Source organism: Protomyctophum parallelum (genome assembly GCF_964188405.1).
Source record: "Protomyctophum parallelum genome assembly, chromosome: 21".
Lineage (NCBI taxonomy): Eukaryota > Metazoa > Chordata > Actinopteri > Myctophiformes > Myctophidae > Protomyctophum > Protomyctophum parallelum.
This window is the reverse complement of record NC_139713.1, coordinates 24,510,238-24,524,711: the sequence shown is the minus strand read 5'-3', so window position 1 is coordinate 24,524,711 and position 14,474 is coordinate 24,510,238. Positions and strand designations below refer to the sequence as shown.

At 43.4% G+C, this 14,474-nt stretch overlaps 1 protein-coding gene across 5 annotated transcripts in view; it reads left to right on the top strand.

Moving 5' to 3' along the window:
- pitpnm2 (phosphatidylinositol transfer protein, membrane-associated 2) overlaps window positions 1–14,474 on the top strand; it is a 63,271-nt gene that overhangs the window by 27,311 nt on the left and 21,486 nt on the right. For all 5 annotated transcript variants that reach the window (XM_083793899.1, XM_083793897.1, XM_083793896.1 and 2 more), the window contains exons 6-13: window positions 1,595–1,831; window positions 3,788–4,132; window positions 7,730–7,825; window positions 8,921–9,025; window positions 10,140–10,204; window positions 10,731–10,821; window positions 11,287–11,440; window positions 11,702–11,891. In XM_083793899.1, coding sequence (XP_083650025.1) covers window positions 1,595–1,831; window positions 3,788–4,132; window positions 7,730–7,825; window positions 8,921–9,025; window positions 10,140–10,204; window positions 10,731–10,821; window positions 11,287–11,440; window positions 11,702–11,891 — 1,283 coding nt within the window. The remainder of the gene's footprint in view (window positions 1–1,594; window positions 1,832–3,787; window positions 4,133–7,729; window positions 7,826–8,920; window positions 9,026–10,139; window positions 10,205–10,730; window positions 10,822–11,286; window positions 11,441–11,701; window positions 11,892–14,474) is intronic.

The window sequence follows — 14,474 nt, the reverse complement described above, 5'->3', positions numbered from 1 at the left end:
GCGGAGGTTTAGCCGGGATCTACGTATATCCCTGCCGTCCAACCAGATGAGACATTTTTGCATAATTATTCACAAGAGTCCAGACAGCAGAGAATACACTGAATGTTCAAACTTCGTTTTTTTTTTGTGAAATTGATGTCAAGAAAAGCCAAAAAAGCCAAAAAATCTACAAAAATGTGTTTTAAATGTCACAATCCCTTTAACCACATTTATGAAACCTGGCATCCTTATTTTGGGGGGACTAATTGTTGGTGAAAGATCTTTGAAGAAAAAACATTCCCTCAAAAACCACCCTCTAGGGGGTGCGTGACATGAAAAGGCTAATGGTGGTGCTATGGTGTTATTGAAGGGCGCTAGCTCCTCCTGTGTCCAGATTTGAGGGTCTGTGTAAACGCAAACATTGAAGACAAAAGTGTATAAAAACAAACATTGAATACAAAAGTGTGTAAACACAAACATTGAGGACAAAAGAGAGGACGCAAATTGTGATTGGCCAGAATGAGATGATGTATGATGACGTATAGGCCTACAGTATGACACAGGTGTGATTATTTTAAATACCGGTATATGAACATATACAGTATGTGTCGTATCTGGACAATACTTCTATACTATATCATGCTATAATCAACTACATTCTGTGCTAAGTCAAATGTTGGATTCTGTATGTCTGCAAATCTGAAAGCAATCACTCAGTCAAGTACCTTGGCTCGGTCAGGTGTGATAGGAAGTTAGCATACTATTGTTTCAACCAAGAGGCCACTTGATTAAATCTCAGACGTCACTCTGTATGCATCTCCATGCCATTTGTATGTAAAAGTTTCAAACCCCTCCCAGAAACCCAACTGTTTGATGTAAAACTGCATATAATGTGATGTTGTGAAGGAAATAAGGAGTCTTGCTTGGGCAGGCTGACCCACGGTCAGTCTGCCGTGTGCTCCCGTGGCACAGCATGGCCACGGGGAAGCTGATGCTATTCCGTCACTCTGGACTCTGTCTTTTGATTGAATAAATGTGACCGGGGACAGTGGTTTAATATGGTCAACTCTACACTTCAGCTCATCTCTGCCTGCGTGTTCCTTCATCCGGTAGTCTGAGCGTCTGAGGCTTTGATGCCTGGTACTCTTCGTCCTTTTTGTCTCTAGTAGTCTAGTTGTAGTTAGTGTGGTGGGTTAGAATTTACCACATATGCTGCATATATGTGGATATATATGTTCATATATTTAACTTTCCGTCTAGGGGGGTGTGTCAGCTAGGTCGGGAGGTATCAGGGAGGGGGTGAACGGCCCAAAATGTTTGGGAACCGCTGCCGTAGTCCTATCCGGGTGACCGGCTGGGCTTTGGACCGCTCTCCCTGCAGGATCTTTGGAATATTTGCCTTTTCTTGATAATGGGTTGTTTTTATTGCTTGCTTGTTTGATGTTTTTAATGTGCTCTGTAAGGCACTTAACATGTTCTGTAAGGTAACTTTGTTATAGAAACACGTTCACTTCATTGTCATTATCATTATTCGTTCCGGAACTTCCGACGTACAGACCCCGGCATAGACATGAGAGACTGCATCCAACACTGTCATTAATGCGTTCCATTACAGACCCCATAGACATAGTGAGAGACTACATCCCTCCACACGAGTACCTGGTAGAAGAAGACCCCAAGCTCTACCAGTCGGTGAAGACCAAGCGAGGCCCGTTGAGCGACGACTGGATAGAGGAGATCAACCGGGACCCCCGCGGGCAGACCCCCGTCATGTGTGCCTACAAGCTCTGCAAGGTGGAGTTCAGATACTGGGGGATGCAGTCAAAGATCGAACGCTTCATTCACGATGTGGGTAGGTACTGTTGCAAGACGTACTACTGTATGGGAGCTTCTCTGAGGTTTTCATGTCGGCAAGGAGCTCCAGATTGATAGTTCGGAAGCAAAAACCGCACCAATGAACACAACTCCTTGCAACATGCAACTACTTGTAACTTACTTGTAACTTCTTGCAACCATCATCCTGGTTTGCAAGGAGTTGCATTGGTGTGGTTTGTTTTGTCGCAAGGAGTTGCGACTAGTTGCAAGGAGTTGCAAACTGGTGTGGTTTGGGTGTACAGAAGCCCATTTGGAACAGAACACTGTACAGTGTATTTGGTCATTATGAAAGACGGATGTGTAGAGCGATCAAAGTAAGCGATTTAGCGTATGACCCACTGTGCACAGTCGGAGCTGCGGTGCACTCTGGCTGTTGCTATGCCATTTTTCGCTGTACCACTCGTTATCAGATAAAATATCAGATTAAGGTAAGAAAATGGTTAATCCGGAATTCTCCTTTAATACAATATACATTATACATGTACAGTACATAACTAACTATTAAATGTGCAGGTGGTTCCCCTACTCTTCCATTGCAGACATTGAGACATTTTGACCCTGTGTGTCGGCTAGCAGTACTGCCTTAAGCTGATGAGCCCAATATTATTTCCCCTGGCCAAGGGGGGTTTTTATTCAGGAGATCCATTCAGGTTTTAATCAGTTTCTGTTATCTTTCTCTGGCAGATTAGGACATAACATTTCTACTGATTGTAGTTTTGACTCTTCTGACCAGAATCACTGTATATCTTTCGATCGATTGCTCTTTCCCATTTTTGTTTCCAGTAATAAAAGCCGACAGGGGAAAGTACAGGGAGGAAAATGAGACAGAAAAGAGCGTGCACAATATGATAACGGACGAGGTTAAGCAATTACATGCAAGAGAGAAGTGCAATTTGGAAAGCGTCTAGGACCAGAGAGAAAAGAAGATAGGAACACTGTCTCTCTGAGATAACAAAGCAGCAGACAGGATAATTTGCTGCCTGTGTTCAGCAGGCTGGCAGGTTAATCACAGTAATCTGGGGTGCTGTTTATATATGGTCAATGCTCTCAGACCGACTCTATTGCACTCTCTAGTGCAATAGACATACAGAAGCTCCCGATGATTAACTACTTTAACCCTGTAGTCATCTCCATTTTAGGCATGTCATTTTATTCTTTATCCCCATGGTTTTTGTAACCCATTTTTCACCCGGTGCCAATTGCCTAAAGCTGTAATCCTGGGCGCTCTCCTCCCTCTGCCAACCTGGGAGAGCCCCAGACTGAGCTCATGCTTCCTTCAATTCATGAGGAGTGAGCAGGCGGCTACTTATCACCTGGTGGTGGGCTTCCCCGACCTACCCTAGGGGACACGGGGAGAACATGCAAACATGCACAGAGGAAGGCCCTTTCGCCAACCCCACCTAGGGTATGGGCGCTGATGATGCGGAGGAACACAAATATTCGAGAACCAATGAAAACGTTTGCCGGACATTTTCTATCCAGGGGTCATCGCCACGCAGGCTTGTGGTTGACATTTTTGTCCTAAATCAATTTTTGCCACGGACATACAAAATGAGTGGACAATAATATTACCAGAAACACATACTGTAGATGGCACTGAATGACATTTGAGATCCACTAGTACTCGTTGGACTCCTAATATGCCATGTGTCATAGTAAATCAGTAACATTGTATGTCCTGCCTGCTGTGATTGTGAATACATTTACCTGGAGCATTACAAAGTGAGTTGCGAGCCCTTGCTTTTGTTCATGATATCTTTTAGTTTAACAGTTTGGCTCAGCACCAAGATCGGAGGATGTGCGCTGTTTTATCTTATTCTGATAGTAAATCAGGGTCTAGAACATTATACTGGTGTGTAAAAGAGAATTTGCCACAGACACATTTGTCCACGTAGGGACACATTGATGACCTCCTGTATTCTACTCCCTCCAGGCTTACGCAAGGTGATGGTGCGGGCCCATCGGCAGGCCTGGTGCTGGCAGGACGAGTGGTACGGCCTGACCATCGACGACATCCGCCTGCTGGAGCTGGAGACCCAGCTGGCCCTGGCCAGGAAGATGGCCCAGTACAGCCTGGCCGAGGAGGAGGGAGCAGAGACCAACGGGGGGTCCTCCTCCTGCTCCGCTGGCCAGGAGCACCACGGGGGGGACCAGGGGCCCGAGGGGGGCCTGGGGGTCATCCCCGAGACCAACACCGCGCTGGGGGACGAGGCGCGGGGGGAGCTCACCAAGCAGTGGTCCATCTCTTCTAGATCTTCCAACCGCTCTTCTAAAAGAGGTGTTGGTCACGTTACTTAAACTACCCGTTCTGTGACCCCGTTGTTGCAGGGTCATATCGGCCGATACCGATTCCGATATATTACATTATTATATTATATTTATATTGAACTCATTGCTGATTTTTCCCCACTAACAGCTGACACTCTGAAAGAGACAGAAGGCAACACACACAGGCTCGTGCATCAAAACAGCCGCCACCATTATTTTCAATGGACCTATGGACTATTGAAAGGCCTGAGCTATCGGACCACTATTTACTGTGTTTTAATATGACTGTCTCTGATCTAGAGAAAAACATCACTGAATATACCATAACAAAGCGTTTTTTTTAGCTCTTCTGCAGCCGACGAGTTCTCTCGTCATCTGGGCCCCCCCCTGCCCGATACTCCCCCAGTAAATGATATGGTTCAAATTTTTAATCTTAAACTAGAGTCAGCTCTTGATATAGTGCCTCCTTTAAAAACAAAAAAGAAACATAACACCAGAGTGACGCCCTGGTTAAATGAGCATACACGCTCACTGAAGCAAGAATGTCGTAGAACTGAGCGAGCTTGGAGAAAAAATAAACTCACCATCCACCTAGAGATTCTTAAAAAGTCTAGCAAGGCAGGCATATTTCTCTGGCATTATTAACGAGAACAAGAAAAATGCCAGAGTCCTATTCTCTACCATTGAACGACTTTTAAACCCCCCCCAGTCCTACAAGCAGTCATTCCCGGCCTCTAAAGCTAAGTGTAATGAGTTTGCATGCTTTTTTGATAACAACATTTTTAACATTAGAGCTGATATTATGAATGATGCTGCTGCTAGCGCAAACCTTCAAACAGCAGCTAATGGTCCCAGGGTAGATCTCCCCAGGGGGAGCCTATTATCGTTCTGTGCAATTGATGAAGACGAACTCCGCAAAACTATATCACAGATGACATCATCCTCCTGTTCATTGGATACAATTCCCACCACCTTTCTCAAAGAGGTCTTAGACAGTGTGATTGGAGATATCCTAAAAATTGTAAACAGCTCTCTACAATCAGGCGTCTTCCCAGACTCACTGAAGACTGCCGTAGTTAGGCCCCTACTCAAGAAACATAATCTTGATCCCTCTGTTTTGGGTAACTATCGACCCATTTCAAATCTACCCTTTCTGGGCAAGGTTTTAGAAAAATGCATCTCGATGTATCTTGGATGTATTTCTACAGAACAATAATGTGCACAACAAATTCCAATCTGGCTTTAGGAAAGGTCACAGCACAGAAACAGCACTTGTAAAAGTAATGAATGATCTTAGGGTGTCTGCTGACAAGAAACATGTATCCGTTCTCTTACTTCTAGATTTATCGGCTGCATTTGACACGATTGATCATTCAATTTTAATACAGCGTCTGGAGCACTGGTTAGGCCTGTCTGGTACGACCCTGTCCTGGTTCTCCTCCTACCTATCAAACAGAAGTTACTTTGTCAATCTAGCCGAGTTTGACAAACACGACATCAGTTCTGATATTCCACAGGGCTCGATTCTTGGTCCTCTGCTTTTCTCCTTGTACATACTGCCATTGGGCAGTATGTACTCCGTGATTGGCCAATCACGGAGTCAATTTTCATTTCTATGCTGATGATACCCAACTATATCTTTCTGTGCCTTAGACCCACTGCTGACCTGTCTGTCTAGCATCAAATGCTGGATGAGTGAGAACTTTCTCAAGCTAAATGAGGATAAGACAGAAGTTCTCATAATCGGTTCTAGCGAGCAGAAATAATCAATAATAAGCAGGCTTGGCAACCTGACTGTAGAAAGTAACAGTACAGTAAAGAACCTGGGGGTTATTATTGATTCTGAATTGAATTTTAATTCACACATTAATCATGTTACCAAGATTGCCTTTTTTCACCTTAGAAATATTGCACGAATCAGAGCCTATTTGTCCTTGGACGATGCAAAAACGCTAATCCACGCCTTTGTTTTTTCTCGGCTTGACTACTGCAATGCGCTCTTTTCAGGACTGCCTAAGAAAACAACTGACAGACTTCAACTTGTCCAAAATGCAGCAGCTAGAGTTTTAACTAGAACTAAGATGAGAGAACATATTACTCCAGTTTTGGCATCACTGCACTGGCTTCCTGTTGTTTTTAGGATTGATTTTAAAATTATTTTACTTGTCTATAAAGCTCTCAATGGTCTCGCACCTTCCTACCTACATGACTGCCTGCCTAAATATGTCCCAAACCGGCCCCTAAGGTCTTCCACTGTTGGCCTGCTCGCCTGCTCGCTAAAAAAATGGCAACTAAAAAATACGGGGAAGCAGCTTTTTGCTTCTACGGGCCGTCGGCATGGAACAAGCTCCCACTGTACCTTCGTCAGGCAGCCTCTGTAGACATTTTTAAAGCTCAGCTCAAGACCCACCTCTACAACATTGCTTTTAAGTGATCTTTTATTTTTTGTTATTCACGTCCTCACTGTATTGTATTACTGCTTGTTTATTAATGTCGTTGCCTTATTTTATCTGTTCTTATCTTTGTACCACTGCCTTCTCCTGATTTGACACTGCGTTATTGTCCTATTGTTTTAACTGCATGCCTGTTTTAATGCTGTTTTGTTTTGCTTTTGTTTTTATTATTTTTTCTGCTCTGTAAAGCACTTTGAGCTACATTTACATATAAATAAAGTTTATTATTAATATTATTATTATCCCACACCGGCCGTGTCAAACACGCATTCATGCCTCTCCCGGCGCTCTGATGCGCCACTGTTCTATTTCCAGTCGTTGCCGCGCGGTGAAAAACAAATGTGGCAGCAGAGCGCCGCGTCCTGTTGGTGCACGTCGATACTGTGCTGCGCAGCCTGTGTGTGTTGCCTTAGAGACAGGCAGACAAAGCCATTGATGGTCACATTATTATTGCGCCATCAATATCTGTGAAAATAATCTGGATTATTTTGAGACCGATTCGATAACAATAAAGTATACAATACATTCATTTTTATGGCCGATTTCGATACGCTACCGATCATATTATGTATCTCTACTTCTTACTGTACCTTATCGTTGCTGTCATGAACCTCATCTCCAAATTCGTACTTTTAAAACGTATAAATGAATGGCCTACTTGATCACACTACAGCGCCAGACGACGCGGTGCATTTTGAGCTTGTAGATCTGCTACTTGTGCTGATTTTGAATTTGAATTGAATCTAATTTGAATTGGTTTCACCTGACAGACGTTATGTAAATAAAATGACTAAACTTAACATGTCTGGTGCAGAAAACTTGTATATCCTACTTTGTCATACAGTCCGTGCAAAAGTAGCAAAGGCTTGTAGCATTATTTATGTATTTTTTCTTTGAAAATAGTTAAGTCTGTGAGTGGGTTTTATAAATATTAATATTGAACCAACGAAAAAGTATAAACCAGAGCTCGTGACTAATTAATAACTATATTAAATCCTGTGGAACACAGTTTCTTTGTCTGTTTCCTGAAAAGTAACTTTTGGAGCCGGCAGCGGCAATATGAAAGATAATTCACTCTCTTAGGTTAAAGCACCCATGTAATGTCTGTTGTATGTAGTGAAGTTTAATCCAGTATGTATTCCCTATGTCTACAGGCAGCCCATCCCACCAGAGCATTTCAGAGTGGAGAATGCAGAGCATTGCTCGGGACTCCGATGAAAGCACCGATGACGAGTTCTTTGATGCGCACGGTACGCTCCAGTGTTGAATTTGGTGACTAAGACTAAAATACGTTTTCTTTAAAGATTTTGATATTTAATCGACTAAGTGTTTTATTCATATGACTAGGACGAAATCAGAGTTTGCTGTCAAAATGAACACTGGTAGACTCAAAGACCGTTTCTGTTTTGTATATAATTTTTTTTGTATATAATATATACATACATTTTACTATATTATTGTAAAATGTGTGCAAAGTAAGCTTTTTAAAATGATAATTGTTTGCTCTAATGCTTGGCCCAGTCATTGGTCACAAAACACATAACTCCCTTTGTTCAATGTACAGCCAAAGCCCAATTCTTTTAAGACACAATTGCAAATTACTTCTCATTAGATTAAAGTGAACTTGCACTATTTAATTGGAAAGCTGCTTAGTAGTATTAATGTTAAATTGTGTCAATGTCCAAACTGTACAGTAGTCTTATTTTAGTGTTCTTGTCATTGCATGACACTGCAGTTATAGGGATATTTCACTTAAGAAGAACTACATCTACATCTACTCTTTTGTGAACACCCCAGACAGTTTTTCAGTTGCTTGATTCACTATTTAAATATTTGATATTTATTTTAGCTGCCTGCCCCATTTCTTATAAATCTAATCAAATGAATATCAAATATCTAAATACTGAATCGAGCAACTTAAGAACTATCTGGGTTTTTTACAAAAGCCAGATTAAAATAGCCCAAACATATTTAGAAAGTGAAATATCCCTTTTTAAATAGTTTTCTGTACAATATAATATATATACAGTAATACCAGCTCAGTGGCCTTGTGGTTGGAGTGTCCACCCTGAGACTGGGAGGTCGGGGTTCAATCCCTGGCCGGGTCATACGAAAGACTCTAAAAATGGGACCCAGTGCCTCCCCGCTTGTCCCAAGTGACATACTAGCGTCATGTCCAGGGGGTGTACTTGTACATCAAGCTGCCTCACGCTACAGAAACAGGAGATAGGCTCCTGCCCTATGGGCCTCATGGCTAGGCTACTTGTGTGTGTGTGTGTGTGTGTGTGTGTGTGTGTGTGTCAAACTTGACATGCCTTTGATTCCTTTCCTTTTTCATCCTGCAGAAGACTTCTCTGATAACGAGGAGATATTTCCCAAGGAGATCGCTAAATGGAATTCCAACGATCTGATTGACAAAATAGAGACAATCGAAGTAGATGAAGCAAACGGTAGGTTGTTGTTATACAGTATACACTGTAGATCAGTGATCTTTTTCACATCCAGGTCCATTCCTTATTTTGGTATTTGATCCATGGACCATTTGATGAGATTTAGCCTCTCAGACTCAAAACATACAGTATATTTTTTTGTTATCAAATGTTTTTTATTTTAGACAAAATATCACAATAGAACATGTTAACATCATGAATGAAATAAAGAAAACAAAACACATAAAAATAACACATAACAGCAAAAAAAGTAAACGTCAACATACAGTATATTGAATATTTTATTATTGCTGGATAAGATTTTGACCACAATGCCATGCTGTATTGATGTGGTACCATTAAAGCATAATGAAATTTAGAACATACATTGGTTCTTATTGGTAGCCTACCCCAAATTTCAGCAGCTGTCAAAAATCCCCTAGGGTGGCTGAATAGAAACCAATGTGGGATATGTTAGTAGACACCTTTGCAAGCACATTGGTGAAGACAATTCTTGGTAAGAAATTTATTCCCAGATTGTATTAATATCCCCTGACTATTACGGGTCCATTTGGTTCCATTTTACGCTCTCAAGAGTTAAATTATCGTTAAACATCTGCATTACTTAAGAAGTCTACACAATTTGAGAATGTAGAATAATTTATATTTTGATCAGCATTTTCCTGTTATTTCTCCTATGGCACCACATCAATACAGCATGGAATTGTAGACAAAATCTGACAACAACAAAGATTTTGTGTCTGAGAGGCTAAATCTCATCAAATGGTGGTCCGTGGCTCATGCACCGAATATATAATTGATATGAACGGGGTTGAAAACCACTGCTGGCCCAGGCCGTGGCGTAACGGTCTGGGCACCTGACTGGTAATCCAGTCGCAGTGTGCCGCGGGTTCGACTCCCGAGCCCGACACGGCCTTTACTGCATGTCATCCCCCCATCTCTCTCCCGTTTCCTGCCAGCCTACTGTCTGTCCCTTCAAAAAATCAATAAAAGGCGTAAGCCGCAAAAAAATATCTTAAAAAAAAAAGAAAACCACTGCTGATTGTATACAGTATGAACATAATCTCATCGTCTGTCTAAATGCTCTCTCATTTGTGTATAATTGTATCCACAGAATCCCTGTATCAAGAGTCTGGTGAGGAATACACAGGCACAGGTAGTCAGGACACCCACATTGAGGTAGGATTCCCTTACTACTGTTACTCATGCCTATGTCAAACTGATATCTATCATTGCCTGTATCAATAAGGACCTAATTTCATTTAGCTGAGCTGGGACCAGTGTTTATTTCGTCAACTAAAATCTATGGACACAGGATGACACAGGGGAGTGTGTGTGTGTGTGTGTGTGTGTGTGTGTGTGTGTGTCCTCCCCACACACACACACACACACACGCACACACACACACACACACACACACACACACACACGCACACACACACACACACACACACACCACACACCACACATACACACACACACACACACACACACACACTCAAAAGCTAATCTGATCACACCCCCGTCCGTCACTGTCAGTTTGTGGTACGCTGGGTTTTTGTCTGCCCTGTCTGACTGTTCCGTCGCTCACCCTCACTACACATTCACGCTGCACTCTCCTGTCTCCTCCCCTTCCTTCCTTCCTTCCCTCCCTCTTGTCTACTTCCTCCCTGTTTTCTGACCCCCCCCCCCTTCTCACCTGCAGGATGGTTCGTCCCAGCAGTGTCCTCAGTCCTCTAAGATTCATGTTCTCATTCTGGTGCTTCATGGAGGCAACATTCTGGACACAGGCTCTGGTACACATCCACAGAAATCACTGTTTGAGGGGGAGGGTTAGCTGTTTGAATCAAGGGCGTCATTTGCTACCCCCTAGTGTTTCACATGTATCGTAAAATTTCAGTTATTTTATGCATAATTCAAATTATGCATACAATTAAAATTAAATGGGGTAAAGCTCCTCGCCCACCATGGTTGGGGGGGGCTTTGGGTGGTGCAGGGGGCTAAAGCTCCTCGCCCACCATGGTTGGGGGGGCTTTTGGTGGTGCAGGGGGCTAAAGCTCCTCGCCCACCATGGTTGGGGGGCTTTTGGTGGTGCAGGGGGGTAAAGCTCCTCGCCCACCATGACGGAGACGTCATGGTGAACATGGTGTTTGAATCCTCTCTGCAGTGCATCTGGATTTTACTATTTATTTCTACATTGCAGTATTGATACTTTTTACTTAAGTAGAATCCCCACGACTGTGCTTTGTGTTCTGTTGCAGGCGAACAGACCAGCAAGCAGGGAGACGTGAACACGCTCAGTGGGGCGTTCGAGACGGTGATGAGACTCCACTATCCCACGGCGTTGGGTCGCATCGCTATCCGTCTGGTTCCCTGCCCCGCTGTGTGCGCCGACGCATTTTCACTGGTGTCCAAGTGAGCAAACACTCTCCAGTTATCGCCGTTGCTGTTGTCGGGCAAGAAACCTCTTATCTCCATATTTTTTCTTTTTGTGTTTTTCGTGAACTAACGGCCTACCTGATCATACTACAGCAGTGGTTTTGTTAAGGTCCATTATTTATTCGGCATTTGAACCACGGACCACCTTTTGATGAGATTTAGCCTCTCATACCCAAGATTTTTTAAATGAACACTGCTAACTGTCCGGTGTCCGTCCGTCCGTCCGTCCCGTTGCAGCCTGAGTCCGTACAGCTACGACGAGGGCTGCCTGTCCAACAGCCAGGACCACATCCCCCTGGCCGCCCTGCCCCTATTGGCCACCTCGGCGCCGCAGTACCAGGACGCCGTGGCCACCGTCATCCAGCGAGCCAATCAGGTGTACGCCGACTTCACCAAGTCCAGGGAGGGGTCTTCGTTCTCCGGTCAGGTCAGTGTGGAATTTGGAGGGCTTTCCCGGTGGTGGTGGGGAAGGAAATTAAGTCACACACAGTGGCAAGTGTGTGTTTTAACTATTTTTATTTCCTACATCAAAATGACAAACGTTTCGGCTATCCAGCCTTCCTCAGTGTCTGGTTAGCCAAAACGTTTGTCATTTTGATGTAGAAGATGAAACAAGTTAAATGTCGTTTCTTGCCAATGTGCGTGTGTTGATCCAAGAGTATAGCCAAAGATTTTTAATATAGGAAGCCATTATTGTCTCCACCAGGCCGAAGGCATGTGGGGAGAGTATGTTTTGCACTCCGTCCGTCCGTGTGTGTGTCCGTGTGTGTGTCCGTGAACAGCTAATCTCGGCCACCGTTAACCCGGTCGATGCCATATTTTGCACACACACTCCCTGGATGCCAACCATGAACCTCTGCCCCAAACTTTCCAGAACGGCCTGTTATAGCGCCACCAGGAGGCCGCTTTGTGCAAAACAAGTTTTTCAATGCCATATTTTGCACACACACTCCCTGGATGCCAACCATGAACCTCTGCCCCAAACTTTCCAGAACGGCCTGTTATAGCGCCACCAGGAGGCCGCTTTGTGCAAAACAAGTTTTTGCACAGTACACCTACAGATTTTGTCCAAACATCACGCAAATTGGTACACAGTCTCTCTAGAGCCATTCAACGAAACGGGTCTTTCAGATTTATCAGACTCCATCCTGATTGGTTAAGATTGGCTTCCAAAGTTCACAGGAGTGCTCAGTTTCAAACAAAATGCTGCAAATCATGAACACATCGCGTGATTTCCGTGAAATTGTGCACCCACATTCCCACTAGGCCGAGGACGAAATGCCACATGAACAATTTCAACTCAGCCTCAAGGTGGCGCTATAACTGGCCGAAAAGTGTTTTTACCTCTAACTGCACGGATCTGTGGATAACCTGGTGGAGACCTGTGCCCGGAAGGGCACTTTTTCTAGTTATTATTATTATTATATAGGATCTTCATTGGAGCCACTAGAGGCGCATTGAACTACAAATCCTACAAATGGTCTTCTAAGTAGTCGTGGACTCGTGGTTTGCTTCTCCCCCGACAGATTTTTTAAAATGATTACAGCCAATTGCTGCACACAATTTTGGCATTGTGACATAGTCAATCAAACTTGTCTTTACATAGAAAAGCATTTATTTTATCACAGGTGTTGTGATGAATGACCTGATTGTGAATGTGAACAAAATCAGTGCATACTGATATAGGAGAAATAACATGGCAAATGTCATGATTCCCATTTCCCAAATCAGCCACCAGCAACTAAGAGTGTAAGACAGTTATGGGAAATTATATTATTAAGCTTTGGAACACACATTTTATTTCACTTTATGTCACATATATAATCTCATCGTAAATCATAAGTGGCAGATCTACACGGTCGTTTTGAGCTTGTATATCTGCTCCCTTTTGCTATTGTTGAATTTGAATCCTAGTGAAAACGAACCGTTTACACCCGACAGAGATGACTTATTTCCATTACCGTTCCCCCATGAATGTACTGCATTAAAAGCACTGGGTGCAGTATAATGAAATGGCCACCCCGCCCGGCCAGTGGTGCTCCATCCCATTCCGTGCCTGGATGGCTGGATTCAATGTTTATCTATTGGCCGTGCGTTTATTATTCGTTATAGAGTGCAATGATCAAAGTTCAGCAATGTCGAAGGCTGAACACAACCAGGGCAGGGGTCATCGCCATGTTGGCTTGTGGCGTACAAATGGAACCAAATGGACCCATTACGGGTCCATAAGTTATGGGGTTCCTTGAAAATAAAGTATCCTAGTGGACTGGACTCCTAAGGCCATATTCTTGCACGCCGCCTTACACCTTATCCCTAAACTCCTTTCCCACTTTATTTTTTACTATTTAATTTTTTTTTTTTTTAATATTTCAAATAGCCGATCTACAAGCTCACAACGTGATGATGTAGATTGGCTAGTTGAACAATTTCTAAATGTTTTTCAAAATAGTAACTACTATGGCTACTAAGTTTAGGGATAAAGGGGTAAGACAAGACACGTGGGCAAGATAGGGCCCCTAATGTGCCATACTTCAGTGTCATACTGTACATGACGTGACATTCAGTAACTGGTTCTCTATGATCAAAATAAGAACATTATAATGTTATCTAAAAATCACTCGTGTGAAGTGAGGGGCGCTCTTATCAACATACATCATCATAAATCCCATTCCGTGCTCAGCCAATGAAATCATCGCTATGGGGTGATCAGTCAATGTTTGTGTTCACACAAACCCTCAAAAAAACTAAACAAATACAAATTTGCCACGGGCAAGGTACGGCCAAGTCTTGCCACGGACACATTTGTCCGTGTATGTGTATGGACACATTGATGACCCCTGACCACAACTCACGCTGAGCGCTCTCTGTGGTGCCTGTGCCACTTTGCTCGACAGAGCGACAAAATCCATCCTTTTGGTGCTGTGCAGCAACCCATTGGACATAATGGCATAAGGCCCTGCGGTGCTGCGTCCGCGCTCGGCGTGGAATAAGACCCATTAACGCAGTAGTG